Below are 14,595 nucleotides of genomic sequence, written 5' to 3' on the forward strand. Positions count from 1 at the left end.
TTGCTGCGCAGCCTGTGTAAAACCTATAGGCCAGAATACTGCACTGCATCAATGTCCTGCGGCAAAGTCAAGATGCCTCAATAAACACTCGTCAGTTATGAAGAGGCACTTGACACTGACATGACTTGAAAGACTCCTGAATTTTTACACAAGGCTTTGCTGGATTTCAGCAAAATGGAGAAGAAGTAGCTCCACATGTATTGGATCTATATTAAATAGTCTTTCACAGTTGGTGCCTGAAAAGCTGAAACTGCAGATGCACCCGATGGCCGGAGTAAATTAATGTATTTATCCACGAGATGGATTCATTCATAACAATGAATCCAGGGCCTGCTCTTGATTCTCAGATTTAACAACATTTCTCTAATAAAGGTCAGATATTTTACACCGTCCTCTGGATCACAAGGGAAAATACTTTTTTTATTCCTCCAAACAATCGATACTGAGTGGGCAACAACTTGCTGTGCTGATCACCATCCTGCTCAGCTTCTGGCAAAGTTGGAGGCTTTTTTCCCCCATTCATACAACAAAGAAAGACCATTTAAAGAAGCTTCCATGTTTACATTGCACCGTTCTCCGCAGTAAGAGGTTTTGTTTAAAAAAAAACACTGCATCTGTGAGTGGCCCCACAGAAAAACTACATTGTTTTCAGTTTTCCATCTAGATGGATATCGTTTTCAAAAGGTTACCCTCTAAATGTAAAACTTTCAAACAGAAACAAGGCAGCTTCACTTGAAATGTTGTCATGTCAATGGGAATTAAGTGATTTCGATCAGTCTTTACATCATTGTATAATACGAAGGAAATGACGTTCAAACACTAAACTAAACTAAGCTAATCATACTTTATTAATCCCTCAATTTTCTCCCTCTCTCTGGGATTTACCAATCCTATTTCCAAGATGTGGAGGCGCAGCCAGACTGGCGCGCAGATGGAGGCCAAGGGTCCTGCTCAGGGAGCCACAATGGTGACAAGTCAGCTGTAAGATTGAAACCTGTGAATTCACAATCAAGCCTACTTCTATGAGCTCTTGGCAACCACTACAACAAAAAGTTCAGGAAATAACATTGAGCGAGCAACTAAATCCACATTACCATGAAGCTTGTCAAAGGAAGCCTTCATATTAGTGGTCCCCCAACTTGAATTATTGCTAACCCCTGTACATCAACCACCCCACCCCACAGAGGAAAATGTCTAGATCCACCTGTGTCACCAATTCCCTTTTCCCTAAACTTTTTGACGAAATATGGTCAATTTATTTATTGCCTGATTTCTTCGAAAGTCTGGTCACATGTGCATGCCAAGTGGAGAAACACGTGGAACTTTACCTAATCATTAAATTTATAACCAATAAAAACAAAACAAAAACAAAAAACATATACAGTAATGAAAATGTTACATCTTAAATGTGGGCGCATTTTTCGTTGCGTAAAAAAAGTCTGAGTACAGCACTCACACGCTGCGTGGGTAGTCTCTTGTCACTGTCGGACCTCCCCTCCTCCCTCCGCCGGAGGAGTGAAGCCATGCCCAGATAAATCTCTCCCAGTCCCCGCACACAGAGGGAACCTGCGCACACACACGGAGGGGCCGCGGACTGGAGGAGTTGCAGACGCACGGAGGCGCACTGAACGAGGTCTGAGCGCGGCGTTCAACAAGAACAGCTGCACCCAATCCTCCCCAGTGCCCGTCAAAAGAACACACTCGGACGGACAAGAGAGTACCTGTGGCCACATTTTATCTGCACTGACCTGATCGGCTGGGTTTGTGAGAAAGATGTCCGGCAGCACCATTGCCAGGGTGCTGGTTGCGCTGTGCATCGGGAGCGCAGTGAACTGCATGCCCAAAGGGACGCACAGGACCCGGCGGCAGGGGCAGCAGCATCAAGTCTCCTCAGTCTCTCAAGGTAAAACTCTTTAGTCATTACTGTGACAGCAACTGCTTATGTAACCAAGTGTAGAAGCTTCAAGAGTTGATTTATTTATTTATTTATTTTTATTTGAACTGACAAAATAATTGAATGCGATTGTCATGTTTAACTTTGAGCTGTGCAAGATTCATTGCTTGATTGTCTTGGCTTGACTGCATTGTGGATTGCATTAAATTGTTAAAGACAATAACTTTTTAATTCATTTTAATCTGAATATGAGATCACTATATGCACCAACAAACTGTTATCCACTTCTAAACTCTCAGAATTCTCCAAATACATACAGAACGACTGAGTCTATCCATTTGGAGTTTACAAATGAAGAACAGAGAGATGTTCATTGCATATGAAGTCATGAGATGTGAACAAAGAACAGGCCTGCAGAGAACGAGAGAGAGAGAGAGAGAAGGAGAGAGCTGGAGAGTAAAAGTGGATGGCTATTATTCCCCCAGTCTGTGCAAATGATTTATCACTCAGCTTGGGGCCCCTTTGAAGTCAGGTTAACACATCTAGAGTCAATTTCACAGACATGGGCGAAGTCTTGCCCTACAATAGAATGTTTATTTCAATTTAGGGTTTGCTTATCTTGACATTAAAAAAAAAAAGTCTTATGCCTGTGTGTTTAGGAGCTGGATCATAGTCCAGTGGCTTTGTTTGTTCTTCTAATTCAAGGAGCCTTGTGCTGCTTCGAACAGAATCAAATTCTTATCCCCCCCCCCCACCACCTACCTTTTCTTATCTCCTATTCATTCAGAGGGTTGCGTAGAGAACGGTAACTACTATTTCCCTAATGACCAGTGGGAACGGCAGTTTTTAGGCAGCACTCTGATCTGTACCTGCCATGGAGTTGCAGGAATCAAGTGTAAAAGCAAACCTGAAGGTTAGTTTTCAGTGCAGTTTTCTTATTTTCTTCCGACGGTTTAAACAGAATGAGACTCATACATCATCTCACTTGTTTTCTCACTGTAGCAGAGGAAAAGTGCTTTGACAAAGTCAACCAGCAATCCTACATTGTGGGAGCAACCTACGAGAGACCCAAGGATGGCATGATCTGGGATTGTACCTGCATCGGATCTGGGAGGGGGAAAATCAGCTGCACCATTGCCAGTAAGTGTGTGTCTCTGTGGGAACGTATGAGTGCCAGCTGTTCAGGGAGCTGCCCCTCACCATTAACTGTTCTGACCGCAGACCACACATCCTAGCTTGTGACTGACGGCAGTAAACTGGTTAATCTCCAGTATTCTCTGCAGCTGATTAACAACCGGTGCTGTGCAGCTGTTTCCACTTAGCTGAGTGGTTAGATAATAGAACTGTCTCATGCCTGTGTTGCTTTGTTTCATTTGCACTCCGTCCGTGTCAACGTACGCATGCTTTTAAAACTGTAATCGGAGATTACCTGCTTTTTCCTTCCTTGTCTACCTAGACCGCTGTCATGAAGGCGGGGCCTCGTATAAGATTGGTGACACCTGGAGGAGACCCCACGAGACGGGAGGCTACATGCTGGAGTGTGTCTGCCTGGGAAATGGAAAGGGAGAGTGGACCTGCAAACCTATCGGTGAGTCACTCAGGCAGCCACTGACTAAAAAGGGACTTCTTCACCTGGGTGGAAAATAGCAGGATTGGATAGGAGTTTGTTAGAGAAGTATGTAATGAAGGATTCTGTTGTGTTTTAAGAATAAGGTCTTGTGAAACAACACTGGAGATCGTTTGTAGTTGTATTTCAAGACATGATGACAAGTAAAAAAAAAAACTCTTAGTAAAACAAAAAGAGGGTGTGTTCCAGATGTAATTGACATCTTCAGTGGCTGCTCGCACTGGATATGTTTTATACACTCCCACCTTCATCTGAGACAGAATTTAAAAACTGGGGAAAATGAGCCACTTTTACACAAAGATTTGTTTGTTTTAAAATGATCACTGGCTCAGTGGCTGACGTGTTTTTATCCTGCAGCTGAGAGGTGCTATGACAATACTGCGGGAACATCTTATGTTGTTGGCGAGACCTGGGAGAAGCCGTACCAGGGCTGGATGGTCGTAGACTGCACCTGTCTGGGAGAGGGAAGTGGACGCATCACATGCACCTCCAGAAGTGAGCAACACCTTGTTTCTTGGTTTGTTGAACGCACTTTACCCATCTGAGAAGTCATGTCATCTGCAGAAAATGATAGTGTCTTTGTTGGGGTCACACATGGCTCCACGCTCTTTACTGAGTGCCATGCAAGTATTCAGCAGCCATACTGACGTTACTAATGACAAAGTGCAGCTTGTGATTAGTTGGGGCATCTTAAACTGGCTGCGGGGGAAATGCTTCCCAGCTGTGTTTGCCAGTTGAAGCCACAGCTTGCCTCCTTAATTACGCCGGATGATGTAACAGATAATAATGAATGTAATTCCGTCATTAGCTTGTTGTTGGATACATGACTTCAGGGTGGCCTTGGAGGCTTTTCAGCAGGGATCATCGGTAAATCCGTCAATGTGTTGACGTTATCAACAAGGGTTGCAGAACACAGACACATCTGTATGCAAGGAGGAGTCAGTTCCCACACAATCACAGCAGACTTTTACAGGTTTTCTTTCTGCATTAATATTACTAATCCACTGTCCTGTTTTCTCCTAGATCGCTGCAATGATCAGGATACCCTGTCGTCCTACCGTATCGGAGATACTTGGACCAAGACCGATGCCCGCGGACACCTGCTGCAGTGTCTGTGCACGGGGAATGGTCGAGGGGAGTGGAAGTGTGAGCGACACGCCTCACTTCACACCACGGGCCTCGGTGAGAACTGATTGCATCCCCATCTGTGTTTTCTACCCCTCTGCTCGGACTCCCCACGTGTGAAGGGAGGAATGTGTGCCAGAGACAGATGTTGTGAGGACGGAAAGATAAGAAGTGTCGAGCGTTGAAGTGAGAAAGACATGACTTGTAACTCGTGATCATGACCTCATGAGAAAACAGGCATCACGTGAATGGAACTCGGGAATAGAAAAGAGGGAAAAAGCATAAAAAGTTAGTGGGGAAATGTGTTTGAAGGGATTACAGGGGGTGAGATAAACCATATGCTTGTTTTTATTTAAGAACAGTAAAAACAAAATGTGCAGAGCATCTCTTCTGTGAGACATTGCAAAACAGTCTATATGTTAATACTAGCTATAGAGTTACACTGTTACTTGAAATTGTCCTGCATTTACAGACCTCTATTTAAGGATGTTTATTCCTGTATTTAATTTAACTGAATCTGTGTGTAACTGATTTAAAGTGTCTTCCCTTTTTGTTTCTGTCTGTGGCTGTTTTGGTGGGAGAATGTTTGATGCCATGTGATGTCTAATTTAAGTCATATGTCACATTTGTAGGCACTGGCTCTCGTGTGATCACTAACATCCAGCCTGCCATCTACCAGCCCGCCACCGTACCCGAGCTTTCACAGGAGGGACCTTGCAGGACCGATGCTGGACTGTCGTACTTCATTGGACAGCGTTGGATGAAAAGCCAGGGACAGAAGCAGATGATCTGCACTTGCCTTGGCAGTGGAGTCAGCTGCGACCAATGGGGTTTGTTCATTTTTGTTTTCACAAATAAGACGTCTCCAGAGAAAGGTCAGTACAAGTGAAAATTTCCCATGATATTTAAACATCTTTGTTGTGAATCAGATGGACCAGCTCCAGTGTATGGAGGCAACTCCGGAGGGCAGCCCTGCGTTTTCCCCTTTGTCCACAAAGGGAAAACCTACCACTCCTGTACCTCTGATGGACGCAGCGAAGGGCAGCTCTGGTGTTCCACTTCTTCTGACTTTGAGACGGATCAGAAGTACTCTTTCTGCACAGAGCAGAATGGTGAGCGCATGAGTGGATATCGGTATAGTGTTTAAGATTATTGAAATTGATGGTAGACAAGTGATTTACCTTTTATCAACCATTTTAAAGACTGTCGACTTAGATCTCTTCAAAAATATATCTTCATTCACGTTTTATATAGATGGTAGAATCCTAAGCTGCTTTTGCATGCTGGAAAACTTACCTGTTGTTTTTGATTGCTTTCTTCTCCCACAGCAATTGTGACTACTCGTGGTGGTAATTCCAACGGTGCTCTGTGCCAGTTCCCCTACCTCTACAACGGCCGAAACTACACCGACTGCACCGCGGACGGACGCCGGGATGGCATGAAGTGGTGTGGTACAACCACAAACTATGATGGAGAGCATCGCTTTGGTTTCTGTCCCATGGCCGGTGAGTGGATTTGGGAGACGAATTAGGAAAAGATGGAGGAAGAGAGAAAGAGAAACTGATGTGTTGTTTTAAGGGTCGTTTTGTGGTGCTGCATGGTTTTAAAATTTAATTTGAGAGTAAAAAGCATTGGAAAGTCAGTGACTGGATAAATTCAACAGCTAAATAGTATGCTGTGGCTGAAAGGGTTTGACAGGTAATCCTATTGGAGTTGTACAAAGGATTGGCAAAACAAATCTCATTAGCACTCGTTTACTCTGATAGCCAAATGCATCACTTTCACGCTTCCTTCAGGAATGTGCTGTTGCCTTGTAAAAGTGTCAATTGGGTCTCTGCAGGTGGCACAATGGACTGAAGACGGTGAAACTATGGGGGGTTTTGATGGTGGACTCAGTCATATGAAGGAGTGATAGGATCGTACAAATAACGGCATTTTGCCCTGTAGTGAAGAGGACCTTCTGCTAAGTTAGAGAAGTTATTCAAGTTAACGTTTACTGTCTTTTAACAGTTGTGTTTCAACAACCACAGCATTATGTTGGCTGTTCACTGTGGGTTAGAGTTTAGAGTAGGTGCCAAAGTAATACAAACATAAATGACTAGTCATGTGAGGCAAGGATTGTTTAGAAAGAGGGGGTGTAAAGAAACCTGTAATATTTCAGCTTTGTTTAACTCTCCCTTGAGGTCAATGAATTCTTTTGCATCCAGATGTTTTGACATGGCACGTTTTATGAAGAACAGACTCAAATCCCACAGGAGTCCTTAATATGCCTACCTTAAACCAGGTTAACTTTATTTTATAAAAAAAAATAATAATAAAAAAAAAAGAAGAAGAAATGGGGGAAAAAACTGAACTCCTCTACCTTTGTGATCACAGTTTGTCTTTGGTAAACAAAGACCCACAATTAGAGAAGCAGGGGGTCCTATTTAAATGGACATTAATGACTTCACAGGGATTGTCAAAACAAATCGGGCTGTTCAGATGTTACTGGGGATTTTTAAACGGGTCTGGAGGATCTCCTTTCTCCTCCACCTGTGGCAATCTTCTTCAAAGGAAGTTTAATGGGCTATTCTGCTGTCTGCCATGTGACTGTGGGATGATGGGTAAACGTTGTCCAGCTGTGAGCCCACCTCCGGGATTCACCTCCATTATGCAAATTGTATCATTTACCCAATTATCATTAATAGCAATTGAACCTAAAAGTTTGCTCTTGGCAAAGATTCCATTCTCCCAAGTTAAGCGGTATCATTTGGTTAATTTCCTGTATTATGTCAAGTCCAGCCCTTACTTGGTGATAAATCTGTTATGGATGGAGGGAATTGTTTAAGCTTCCACGGCTGTACCAGGCAATAACATTTTAAATGGCCCCTTTCCAAGTCATGAAGCCAGCCACCCCGAAATGAGCCCTGATTGCCATTTAAAAAGCCGAATGCAGAGAGAGATTCTCAAAACAATGTTGATTTCAGGCCAAATGTAGTCAGTCACTGTTGGCTTTTCCTCCAGAGCTGTTTAAAGCCTGTGAGATCTTTTGTATCTGGAGAAAAGATAAATGTTCATTGTGAGCAGCAGCTGATTCCCCTCGAGTCAAGACAACTAAACACAAGCCAAACTGTATGAAGAAACAAGACTTTATTCAAACGGCTAAAGAAACACACGCATCAAGAACAGAGACAGCATTTTAGACCAAAAACTGCTGTTTATGTGGATCTAAGATATTTTATTTCACAATCCCCGGATTGAACTGAATTGTTTGAAAAGGTAACCTTTCATTTGTCCTCTAATTTTTGGCGCTGCACCTGTACGGCTTGGATGAATTTTTCATTTGCAAAAATGTATTGATCAATTGATGCTATCATTCAAAAACTTTTACATCTCAGCCACATCTACATTGGTGGCCTGCACTTTGTAAATAGCCTTTTAATTCCAATGTTACTATATAAAGTCATTGAGATTACAAGGTACTGATCAGCCATCACTGTGATTTTCTTTTTTCTTTTTTCAGATCTCTAATTTAGACTAAATTACTCTATGAAACCACCACCAAGGCACTTGACGGTGCACTCCATTCTCAGTCCCTGTATTACTGGTCCAACTACATAATCTTAACTGCAGTCACCAAACCAGCAAATAAGCCTTAGTATCCAGTGGTCTGGAGCAGTTTGTTTGTGGCTTATTAAAGACTGCAGACCTCATGTGTCATTTTCTTCTCATTGACTAAAGTGAATTTTAACTGTACATATACATTTTCTATTTGCATTTTGAACTTTGACTACATTGAGCACAAGAAGTTAATAGTGTATGGAAAAAGATACCACAGTGGTCCAAGATGGCTGTCTTCAGGAACTCTACTCTTTATAACCTCGGAATAGCTCAATCAAAACAAAGAAATCCCAACTTTCTTGTATTTTAAAATAATGCTTAGGATCTGTGGAACACAAATAATGACTGAAATGCCGCACGTTTAAAGCAGAGACTAAATTAAAGCGATTCCACCACTCACAGCCCCATTTGCACACACGCCTAAAGGCATGTTCGTACTTGTCACACCCACTTCTATCTCTGATTTCAAAAAAAAAAAAAAAAAAATCTGCTTGTCCTTTTAATCATCTGTTAACATACTGTGGACCCACACAGTCATCCATAGACACAACAAGGAAAGACGGCTGTTTCAAACTTTTAATCAGATTTCCTTTCCGATGAATGCAGGTGTTCTGGGAGGGTAATATCCTGTGCAGCTTTGTGTTGAACCAGTGATCTGCAACAGAGATCTCTCCATATGCGTGTGAAACTATAATCTTGATGCTGCTTGTGTTAACAAGATAATCTATATTATATGTTTGTTTGAAGGCACGCCCTCACATTTCCTCATTGTGAGATACTTTGGCTTGTAAATACAAGAGACAGTATAGAGATAAAGAAAGTGCTGTTCTGATATTTTGCTTTTGCATTTCAGCCCATGAAGAAGTGTGCACAACTAGTGAAATGGTGATGTACCGCATTGGAGACCAGTGGGACAAGCGACATGACGTCTTGGGTCACATGATGAGGTGTACCTGCGTCGGCAACGGCAGAGGAGAATGGAGCTGTGTTGCATACTCCCAGCTTAAAGGTGCGTGTGTATGTGTGCATTGCAATAATTGGACCTATATTGGAGTTCCCTGAGTAAAGAGGTGAACGGTCATGTGGGATATAATCACACTCGTGCCAAAAGGTCAGAAGTAATCCGGAACACCTGCACTGCTCGTCACCTGATCTGCACCTTAAAAAAAAAAAAAAAAAAAAAACTAGAAATGCACACAAAACACATAGAGCTTAAGTTTGCATTCACATCTCTAGTTTTGATGTGTGATTGTTGCAGACCAGTGTAGCGTGGACGGCCTGACCTACGAGGTCAACCAGACCTTCACCAAACAACACGAGGAGGGATACATGATGAACTGCTCTTGCTTCGGACAGGGGCGGGGCCGCTGGAAGTGTGACGCCATCGGTAGGTGCAGACTTTATTTCAGCTTTCCAACTGTCTGAACTAATGACAAAACAATATCATCCATTAACAAGAGCAGTGTAACGTCATACACATAGGGAGTGCAATGTTGAAATCTCAAAATGAAGTGCTTCCTTCCAGTCGCCTCAGAGATTTGAGATGTTTTCACAGTGTTTGAGCAGAAAAAGACCTGAGGGGAAACTTGGGACACTTTTGTGGAAGATTGGGAATAAAAGTACTTGGCTGTTTTTGTTTTTTTTTTACATAGAAGTTTTACAGCCATTTCAAAGCTCAGTTCTGCCACTGTGTTGACTGTTCTTATGAAAGAACTGTCTAATAGGAGACATGTGCATAAACGGTTTCACCAGAAGCATTGGTCTGGTTGAGTGACTTACAACCAACACTATGACTCATATCTTTTGAGAAAGTGATGTCATGTTAATTTAGGAATTTCAAGCAACTTACAAAAAAAGGCATGTTTCAGAATAATGACCAAGTTTGCACTAAGCCCAAATCTAAACCAAGCACTTTTGTTTACATGTGTTTGGATCTTAAAACTGCATTGCTTGTTAAAACAAATATCTTAGAATTCAGTGTGTTTGTGTTTTTTGTTGCTATCGTTGTTGTGTTGCAACCATTCATAATGCTTCTCTCGTTGATTTACTCCCTTTTTGTGTGACCTCAGATCAGTGCCAGGAGCCAGAGACCAAAGCTTTCTATCAGATTGGGGAGTCTTGGGATAAAGTCATCCATGGGATCATGTACAAGTGTTATTGCTATGGAAATGGTGTGGGAGAGCTCAGCTGTGAGCCCCAGCAGTCTTTCCCTGGTAAGTTCAGAACTTTATAACGTGCAACTATGCAATAAAAAGAGAGATTTTGTCTCGTGAAACTGTAACGTATTTGATTTACCACTAACATACCGTTTGCATCATCCCTCTCTCCATTGTGGACTTAACAAATTGTGCTCCTGCAATGGGAAAATGTTTGTTTAACTCACCTTTAAAATGAGGCCCTTGACTTTGATGTGAAACAGACAGTGTTGGGAGGGAGGGGTGTGATTTCCTCTTTTACAAGTACACCCCACACTTTGAGCCTTTGTTCCTGCCAGCATGTGGCACATCCCCTGTGTTGTTGCCACAGCTGTACTCGACGGCGGCCTGTACGAGTGCGTATGAGCATGAAACACTGACACGCGCTGAAAGCTCTGTACCTACCAAGGTACGGAACAGGGGATTTTAATAGAAGGTAGTTCACATTGATTTTTAGATGGCATAATTCAGAGGAATTGATTTTAACGTTTAAGTTACTGGACTCTTAATGACTTTGCTTGACTTGACTTGCTTTTTTTTGTTGAAGATTTTCATTGTTTTTCAGGAGACTTTTAAGTGTGTATTTACGAGTCATGTTGCATAGAATACTCAGGTTGTATTTTTTGCGTGCCATCATTTCACATATTACAAGCTCGAGCAAAGTGTCATCACTGATGGAAATCAAAATATGGTCATCCCACTAATGAATTAGCTGGGTTGCTTTGCTTGACTTAAAGTATTTCTCAGTTTTGCCTTATTATGCAGCACTTTTATTGTTGGATTTGGATAGCATGCACCCCTGTTCAGTTGCAAACACTCCAGTTTCTCTGAAGTTGTGCTCAGGTGTTATGTGGCCAAGCCTTTTAAAGTGCTTCTTGTTTATGTGAGACGGGTTGACGCGATACACAAAATGTAAGGCACTATTCTGCCGTAAGTGGCCATAATGGCAACCAGCTGTGAACTTGCTCCTTGTGTGTGTGCCTGGGCATGCAAAATACTGCAAGTGAAGATTTAAGGGCAGCGAGAGCCAGATCCAGGCTTGAACTCGGTTGGCTTTTCTTTGTCGAGCACCATAAAAGGTAAAAATGGAAAACCCCCATGTAAAGAATTTCTGTGAAGGTTTTCACAAGTCGCAGATTTAGCACATGGCTTGATAAGATCTTAAAAAAGATGCTTTTTAGTCTGGCGTCTATGTTTATCTCTACTTGACTGAAGTGCAATTTAATCTTTCGGGGCAATTCTTATTGTTGCGGTGACTCCCAGCATTGCCTCCCTTTACTGTGGTTCTTATCAGCACGTTGCTGTGCATCCAGAATGAATGGCTGTTATGTCTTGCGTGTTCAGAGTAATGCGTGTGTGTGTGTGTGCTTGTACATTACACAAAGGTGGGTGCATGTGCAAGAATCCACGGAGTGTGCATCCGTTTTCATGCACCTCCCACATCTGATTCTACATAACCCTTCGCCTCTCCAGTGGCCTGTGGGTCTGTAATAGGCAGTAATTGGTCCCAGATTGTTTTTGAGGTTTTGTGTATCTGCAAGCAACGTCTGGTTAACCGAGCCACTTGCTCAGAAACTTTGATTACAGGTCTGCTATTTGGAAAAGTGGTTAGGAAACCTCAATTCTTTACAAAAGCTACTAGGTTCTATCAGCACAGCTCATGTCAGGAGCCTGCTTGCCACATGACTTCTGTTTACATTAAAGATGGCTTGATGGCCTTCTTTTACTTTAAAAACTTCCAGATCCGACAACGTTTGAGCTCCGACTTGTGGCATTTCTCCTCTTTGTTGTCACACTGACTTGTTAAGCTCTGTGCAAGGTTCTGTAAATCACTTGGCTGCTACTTTATGTAATTCAGTTTATAGTGTGCTGTCAGAGTAATGACCGACAAAACTAGCCACCACGCTGCTTTTTTTAAAAGTTGGTTTGCAAACAGACATTCACTAAAAGGATGGGGCAGCTGTTAAATGTTGTTTGGGCGCATAAAACAGGAATCAATACATCTTATGAAGTGAAATTTAAATGAAAAATCACTCTTTTGTGTTCTATTTGTCTAGACTAGCACACATGCAGAGGTGGTGGTAAACCTGTGGTTACCAACCAATTTCCTTTAATAAAAGAAAAGTGGACCCCCTCTCTGACATCTGATAAACATTACAGTGGAAGTGACACCCACTCTCACCAAGGAGCCTTTAGCATAAAGCAATGGACAGTTTTTTTTAATGTAGATTTGTTTTATAAATGTCTTATGGTTTTGTTTGACATCTCAAAACCGGTCAAGCCTTGTATCTTTCCTGTGGTGAAAAGTTTGGGGACCATTTTTCCTCTGTAATTCTGGATGGGCCATATGAAGAATAAAGTGTCTTAATACATCACATTATATCATACCACTTTTGAGCTCTATTATCTAAAAACGTTCACATTAATTCAAAAACATTGCAATGTGACATAAAAACTTTATTGTGAAACAGCATCACTTCTTGCCTCATAAGTTATAAACACAAAACAAGTCACTCTGTGATTCAGTAAGTGCCACTGACAAAAAAAACATTCTCTAATAAGGATTAAAGTGAATCCTGCACACAAGTTTTTACATACTTTAAACGTGAAAGTCAAATTACAATTTTATCCTGATGATTACTGTAATATGTTTAATAGAAAATGCAACATAATTCCTGTTGGCTGTATATTTGCACAATATTAATTCTTGCATGACTGTACATAGGGAATTTTATAGAAAAATTATGTCCAAGAAAATTACGAGAGGTTTAAAAGCTTTCTATATTTCCTCATTTGCTTGGTTGGTTTACTATATTAGCGCTGTGTCTGTAATTTCAAGGGAAGCAGGAGATTGTGAAGTGTGCTAAAAGAAAAGCCTCAGAGTGGAGAAAGTAGAGTAAAACTCTTCCCGCAACTCAGCGGTTGACATCGGAGCTGGAATCTCACACGGAGCCGTTAGTTTTCCCCTCTGTTCTGTGTCCTGCTCTGGAGAATACTGCCACACACTCATAACACTCGGATTATGCGAAGCTGTGTGTTCTCCACCGTTTGTGGGATTGTGCTTATGAAATGTACAAATGGCAGAAAGTAAAGGGTATTGATAATGCACGAAATCACATAAGTGGGATGAAGCAGGCCTGATTTATTTAGTGTAATTCTCTCTGTTTGTCTTTCAGGCGGACATCGTCCTGTCCAGGTGATCATAACAGAATCAGGAAACCAACCCAACTCCCACCCTATTCAGTGGAACGCCCCTCCATCTGCCCACATCACCCAGTACATCCTGAAATGGAAAGTGGTGAGTTTTGTAAATGTAGAGCTGACAACGAATAATGACCTCTTTTAAATGAATCTGATATAATGACATGTGGAATCTTCTCCAACATGCTGATAAAAAATGACTTCAGACAAGGAGACAATGTTCCAGTGTGGATGTCTGGGTGCTTGAGATTGTCTTACTCGGATTGTTTTTACTTCGTTTTGATTTCAATGCTCATCACTGTTTTCCAGAAACACACAACCAACCCATGGAGGGAGGTGGTGATCCCTGGCCATCTCAACTCCTACACCATCTCCGCTCTGAAGCCGGGCATCACCTACGAGGGTCAGCTGATCAGCGTTCTGCGGCTTGGACGCAGAGAGATCACCCGCTTTGACTTCACCACCAATTACGGATCATGTAAGTTGATAGATCTGGCTTTGGCTTTGGCTCCTACTGTCGTTGAGTATTCAGCTGATCTCATGCTGCAAAATATGGAAAAGAGAGAATTCTGAAGACCTGGGTCTTAAAATCAAATATGTATTTTTCTCTATTTTAGCTCCATAAATCTTCATTTAACAAGCCTGTCCCCAGAGAGATTTAAAGCTATTTTTCCAGTGTGTCCTGGCCAGTGCTTCTGGTCCTAATATTACAAGCAGTGTTCCCTTGCATTTTTGCAAACTTGTCCTTCTGTTTCTCCCGTAGTGGCTACAACCCAAGGCGAGACCACCCTGCCTCCGCCTATAATCAACACCTCGGAGTCGGTGACTGAGATCACCTCCAGCAGCTTCGTAGTCTCTTGGGTTTCTGCCTCCGACACAGTGTCCGGTTTCAGGGTGGAGTACGAACTCACTGAGGATGGCCAGAGCACTGGGCAGCCTGTTGTGCTGGGTAA

At 42.2% G+C, this 14,595-nt stretch overlaps 1 protein-coding gene across 1 annotated transcript in view; it reads left to right on the forward strand.

Annotated features, from left to right (window-relative positions):
- Nucleotides 1-1,589: 1,589 nt before the first annotated feature.
- The window catches only part of fn1a (fibronectin 1a), a 32,199-nt gene continuing 19,193 nt past the window's right edge, over nucleotides 1,590-14,595 (forward strand). The window contains exons 1-15 of the mRNA XM_080498533.1: nucleotides 1,590-1,903; nucleotides 2,682-2,807; nucleotides 2,897-3,034; nucleotides 3,351-3,482; nucleotides 3,879-4,016; nucleotides 4,545-4,703; nucleotides 5,279-5,476; nucleotides 5,576-5,758; nucleotides 5,975-6,151; nucleotides 9,100-9,255; nucleotides 9,505-9,633; nucleotides 10,316-10,459; nucleotides 13,618-13,739; nucleotides 13,952-14,120; nucleotides 14,406-14,591. Coding sequence (XP_080354659.1) covers nucleotides 1,774-1,903; nucleotides 2,682-2,807; nucleotides 2,897-3,034; nucleotides 3,351-3,482; nucleotides 3,879-4,016; nucleotides 4,545-4,703; nucleotides 5,279-5,476; nucleotides 5,576-5,758; nucleotides 5,975-6,151; nucleotides 9,100-9,255; nucleotides 9,505-9,633; nucleotides 10,316-10,459; nucleotides 13,618-13,739; nucleotides 13,952-14,120; nucleotides 14,406-14,591 — 2,287 coding nt within the window. The 5' untranslated portion in view covers nucleotides 1,590-1,773. The remainder of the gene's footprint in view (nucleotides 1,904-2,681; nucleotides 2,808-2,896; nucleotides 3,035-3,350; nucleotides 3,483-3,878; nucleotides 4,017-4,544; nucleotides 4,704-5,278; nucleotides 5,477-5,575; nucleotides 5,759-5,974; nucleotides 6,152-9,099; nucleotides 9,256-9,504; nucleotides 9,634-10,315; nucleotides 10,460-13,617; nucleotides 13,740-13,951; nucleotides 14,121-14,405; nucleotides 14,592-14,595) is intronic.

The sequence above is a fragment of the Blennius ocellaris genome, assembly GCF_963422515.1.
Source record: "Blennius ocellaris genome assembly, chromosome: 6".
In the NCBI taxonomy this organism is placed as follows: domain Eukaryota; kingdom Metazoa; phylum Chordata; class Actinopteri; order Blenniiformes; family Blenniidae; genus Blennius; species Blennius ocellaris.